This window comes from Myotis davidii, unplaced genomic scaffold (assembly GCF_000327345.1).
Source record: "Myotis davidii unplaced genomic scaffold, ASM32734v1 scaffold291, whole genome shotgun sequence".
Classification (NCBI taxonomy): domain Eukaryota; kingdom Metazoa; phylum Chordata; class Mammalia; order Chiroptera; family Vespertilionidae; genus Myotis; species Myotis davidii.
This window is the reverse complement of record NW_006283142.1, coordinates 158685-164355: the sequence shown is the minus strand read 5'-3', so window position 1 is coordinate 164355 and position 5671 is coordinate 158685. Positions and strand designations below refer to the sequence as shown.

Sequence of the window (5671 nt, the reverse complement as noted above, 5' to 3'; positions counted from 1 at the left end):
TTTGGGCAACCAAATGTTCCATTTTTATTTTTTCAAAAGAGCAATTGAAAAACAAGAGGATGGCCCTGGTCTCAGTTGGTTGGAGCATTGTTTTGTACACCAAAAGTTTGCACGTTCGATCCTGGTTGGGGCACATATGGGACGCAAACAATTTATGTTTCTCTCTCTCTCTCTCTCTCTCTCTCTCTCTCTCTCTCTCTCTCTCTCTAAAATCAGTGGAAACATATCCTAGGGTGAGGTTTTAAAAATAAAAAAAATTAAAAAATCAGAATAAGAGGATGGCCTTTTAAATCCCATGAGACACTTTATTTCAGTGTATCTCTTGAAAACCTTTTGGAATGTTTGTTGTGTGTTAGATAAGACATTTTAGAGGTTAATATTAAACAATAAAAATTTGGAGAAATAAAATAATATTAAGGGTTTATGAAAATTTACACAGAACTGTGGTGATTTTTGAAAGATGATGTTGCCACAGCAACACTGAGAATCTTCAACTAATTTTAAGTGAGAGGCTATATTGAAGTCAGTATTTTTAAAGGCAATTTAGAGCTTACTGAAAGAAAAAAAAATGAAATAAATCCAGTATATCAATAAATTGGAAACAAAGATAAAAATTAGCACAAAGGAGGCCATTGTGCTTTGTTACATTGAAATATATTCTTTCTCTATTTTATGATTTATCCCATTAAAAGTAATTATTAACAAAATGTGCATATATAATAGAATTAATATTTGGAAAAAAAATGCTTTGAACTGCTATTTGTCACAGGACATACAAGGTTTCAAAGTACATTAGAACTAAATTTGCTATTTATTTAGTTAATGTATATTTTAGTTTTATAAAGCAGAGAATATGTGGTCAATTAAATTTTAAATATCCTGAAATCAAAGACAAATTAAATCATAAAGTGACAGCTGATAAAACATTTTTTGTGTGACTGATTTCAGATTATTGCTTTTACAGCCATTACAAAGACATAAATGGCTATATCACATTAAAAGCAAAATGATCATTATTTCTTGTTCCATGTTTGATTTTTAACTCTCTTTACACTTACCTCATCTGTGGACTCAAAGTCTTGTTTGCTGCAAGAATGAAAAAAAAAAAAAAGATGGACAACCTTAGGGAAATATGTACATTGATCATACATAAATGCTAATGTTTTAATTACTTTATCTCACTTTTCAATATCTCATAAAAGCACCAATTCAATTTATAGTCCAAATAAAATTTTTTAAAAATAACTGAAATGTCACTTCAAAAATGTAAAGATAATTTTCTTGTAACTAGCTAATCTGTTAAAAATAAGCAATGCCCAAATAACAAACCAAAAGAATATGCAGAATTGGTTAGTACCATCCATTAACACCAGTCGGTTTGAGGCTGGATGTCAAAGTCCTCAGTGCTTGGCAATAAATACTGCCTGAGTGAATAAATAATGATAATAGTTGTTCTCTATTTATACATCCCCTTTCTCTTTGTATTGCTCTTTTTCAATGCTGATTCCAGTGATTTCAAGTTTTATCAAAACCCAAACTTGCAAAACAAGATTGAGAAATTCATTCAATATACACTACAGTATAAATGGCAGAGACAAAATTTAAAGGGTATTTGAATATTTGCATAGGGACAGACCTTAAGCAACATGACCAAAATTTTAGTATAATAATATAATTTCCAGCATCAAAATGAGGGTTGGAAGGCCACTTTTTAAAACTTATTGACACTATTACAGATGTCCCCCGTTTCCCTCTTTTACGCAACCCCTTTTTAAAGCTATATTAGGAAGGTAAAAGCTGGAAGAGAATTGCTAGTGACTATATCAGTCTGGCACTTGCTTCTTTGGGGAGTGGTGAAAGCTGGGAAGCATATAGTTCTAATGTTGTCAGTGGCAACAGACAGGCCTTTATTTTTGCCTACTTGCTCTCTCTGCACTTAGTGGAAGAATTGGGCCCCAAATACATTTAGTGAACATACTTCTCAAACAAACAAAAACACTACACTTGTTCTGACAGCAAGCTAGAATATCTTAAAATAAGACAGTCTTAGAAAATCATAAATATATGATTGACATATCCTCAGTAAAACAGAAAAGTGATTTAGAGATATTAAGCTAGTACAATAGCTCCTATATTTCCTACATTTACCTTCTAAATAAGTGCTATTACCTTCTAGTAATATATTGCTAATTGAAATAAATGGGTCACTCACTGGGCAAAACCTCTTGTATGCATTTATAAAAATATACAAGCTAATGTGGAGAAGAACTGAAGATTCCATTTCCCAAGACATAACTACATATGTGCAATCATATGCATGTATGTATATATGTATGCATGTGGTATTTCTGTGTTGTCCCCCAAAATAGAAATTGTGGGGAGGCCATAGCAAAACAAAATAAAGTATCTTCTACTTATTTAATATTTTAGTAAAGTAATTACATGCATATATTGGAAGGTAAAACAAGTTAAAATATGAATCACAATGCAGTTTTAGTAGTCTTGCCCTACTGATAACTGCAATCATCACTTTATTAAAATTCCAATTCTAATGCTGACCTAGTACACAGGTCTCTAGTCCCTTATTTTTTTCTACAAATAAGAAAATAATACAAAGAAATAAAGCAAGAAACACTGGACCATTAAAGAGTAACCAGATTGGTTTAATGAGACAGCTTTCTTTAATTTTGACCCTGAAATTTTGGGTCAAATTTTGACCAAGGATTACACTCCTTGCTGAATTGTAATTTGGAAAGAAAAGTGGAGACAAAAGGGGAGGTAGGGAGGAAGTGGAAAAAGAACAGAGCAGGGAGGTGGAAAGGTCATTGTGGATTACATCTCTATGCAGCACTGGCAGTTGGTGTCTAGAATTACATTGCGTGAGAAATAGAATGGCACTCACTTTATACCATCTCACCTCCCAGGTAGAAAGAAATGTAACACCGAAAAACAAAAGAAACAAAAAAAGAGAAAGAAAGAAAGGAAAGAAGGAAAGAACGAAGAGAAAGAAACTGACAACCTTATGACAAACAGAAACATATAAACACCTCTCCATCCTGGAGCGTTTACTAATGTTGCAGATGCTAGCTTTCAACTTTTTTTGTTAGCTACTCTAGGAATTAAATTCAAAGCTTTGCAGTCTTTAATTACACATTTATATCATCCATGTATATTTATCAAAACCTTCACATGAGAGAAAGTTCGTTAAAGACCTCAGATTAAAATTTACCTGGATGATTATTATGAAATAATTGAACTTTCCTTGTATAGCTACTTCTACTTCTATTTAGTATGAGACTAATAAATTTAGAATATATTGAACTCTAATTCTGTAAATCTTTATTTAACAGAGACTTTGTCAAGGCCACATGCTCTTAACTCTTTTGGGGCAATACAAAACACAAATATTATCTTGTACTTTATACAAACATAATTGTTTCAAGGCAAAATTTGCACAATATAAAATTGGTCTAAATCCTGTGACCTTTGAAATTTGATGATTCAAATTTTTGGTAATTTCTTAAAATTGTCAGCAATATTTTAAACATTTTGGAATACATATCTAGCAATGAAAAGGTAAGTGATTTGCCCACAGAGAAAGGCTCTCAGAGTATAAGTACTAGTCCCAGATTTTGCCACTTTTGTAGCCTTAGGCCAACGATTTTCAATCTTTTTAATCTCATTGCACGCATAAACTAATTACTAACATTCTGTGACACACCAAAAATATATATTCTATATTTTCTGCCATTCTGACAAAAATACAGGTATAATTTTGATTCATTCACACTGGACGGCTACTGGTGTGTTGGCTGTCATTTTTTATTATTTTATTCTTTATTGATTAAGGTATTACATATGTGTTTATTTGACAATATAAAGGAAAGAGGTCAGTGCCCCTGACTAAGTAGTCAGGTATTGCATGTTTTGAAAATTCTTGTGGCACACTGGTTGAAAACGCTTCCACAAGTCAAATGCTTCTCAAACTGGAGAATGTACCAGAATCCTCTGGGGTGCTTGTTGCTGGGCCCTACCCTCAGAGTTTCTCATTCTGTAGGTCTGTTTCCAAGCTCTCACATGATGCTGATGCTGCTTGTAAGAACATGGATCTAGAATCAGGGTACTTAAGATTATGTCTCTATATGCTCTCAATTTTATAATGTGACACTTTGATACAAACATTCACAGGACATTCTTAATGTACAGAAGAGTAGCACCAAGACCAAAATGAATATCTAAGGAAGACTTTGTAGAAAAGCTAAGTCATAATTTATAGCTAAAGAGTACTTAAAATGTTTTAATTCATCTCAAGCACTTAGAAGGTATGTGACCTTAAGTCAATAACTTTCTCTTTGAGTCTTCATTTGAAACTTTCTAGGGTAACTGTGTCAATTAGATAATATTAAAAAAGCACAGAGTGTAGTACAGAGTAGACAATAAATAATTACTCAGAGTAAGGGGGAAAGGTTTTAAGGTAGTGACTTATACAAATGGATGAATCTGTGAAACAGTTATTTAGGTAATCAGAGAAGGTGTTGATTTGTATAAAGAGTAATGAAGGCTTAGCTTTGAAGATGGGAATCATGTGCTGGCAGTAGGATTGTATCTTGTACCATCAATGTAATATCTTAAAATAAGTTATAGTTTATCAAGCATTTTTGAGCTCCTTGTCCAAGAGGCTGCATTTGCCATCATAATACATTACAAAAGAATATATATAGAATATTTTTTACTGATCCTAGAAGGGCTGGTGTGATCTCTTTGATGATTTTCATAAAGTACATTAACTCTAAAAACGAAACATTTGCTATATCTGCATATATAATTGTGCTGTTTCTCCATTAAAAGTACTAGAGTTTTGCTGTGGACCTAAAAAGGCTCTAAAAATAGTCTATTAGAAATACTACAGTATTATAAATGTTTGATTAGGTACACTATCAAAGCAAATAATATATTAACCATACCTTCCTCCAATTCTCTGCAAATGTTCTAACAGGCAGTGATAGAGATCTGCATTTTTGCGGTTTAGATCAGCAAGTAACTCTCCAAAATATTTGGGATCCAATTTTTCAGGGCCATCATCCTGAATTATCACCTGAAGAAAACATCAACCTCGATTATAAACAATATTAAGTATTTCTAAATTCACAGATGTTTTGATATGAAATGAAAAATGTGAAATAATGATTAATACAAGTAGCTAATTACAAAGTCACCTCATGAATCAAGCCACAATTTTTTTTTTTTTGCATCTGGGGTATACATTTTTCAATATGGGATGAATTTAAAGTAAAGCATCATTGTGATAACATTTTAAATTTCATTGCATACAAATCTAAGTGACCTAATAAATGCAAAACTTGAATAATTTATATAAAAATTCTGGAACATAGATGCTTAAGTAAAGCAGTAAAATAAGTAAATGAAAATCTCTGAATTGTGCATTATCACCACATGGCTTACCCATCTGTCCCATTTTGGAAAAGAAAATGTGAATTACTTGAATTATACTGACTGTAGAAGAATTAATTTCATTTGGAATTGCATCTTCTCAGTGAAAGTTTGATTTATTAGTATATCTTAAAGTTAGATTAAATAAACCTTAATGTAATGTGTTTCTATGTATTTCTTTTCTAAATCTTTTTTATATTTTAAAAATTTAAATTTATTG

General features: G+C 31.7%; 1 protein-coding gene across 3 annotated transcripts in view; it reads right to left on the bottom strand.

Annotated features, from left to right (window-relative positions):
- Positions 1-5671, bottom strand: part of POF1B (premature ovarian failure, 1B) — a 72801-nt gene that overhangs the window by 22971 nt on the left and 44159 nt on the right. For all 3 annotated transcript variants that reach the window (XM_015562916.1, XM_015562919.1, XM_006753460.2), the window contains 2 exons: positions 4965-5095; positions 1059-1086 (listed from right to left, as the gene is read on the bottom strand). In XM_015562916.1, the coding sequence (XP_015418402.1) occupies positions 1059-1086; positions 4965-5095 (159 nt within the window). The remainder of the gene's footprint in view (positions 1-1058; positions 1087-4964; positions 5096-5671) is intronic.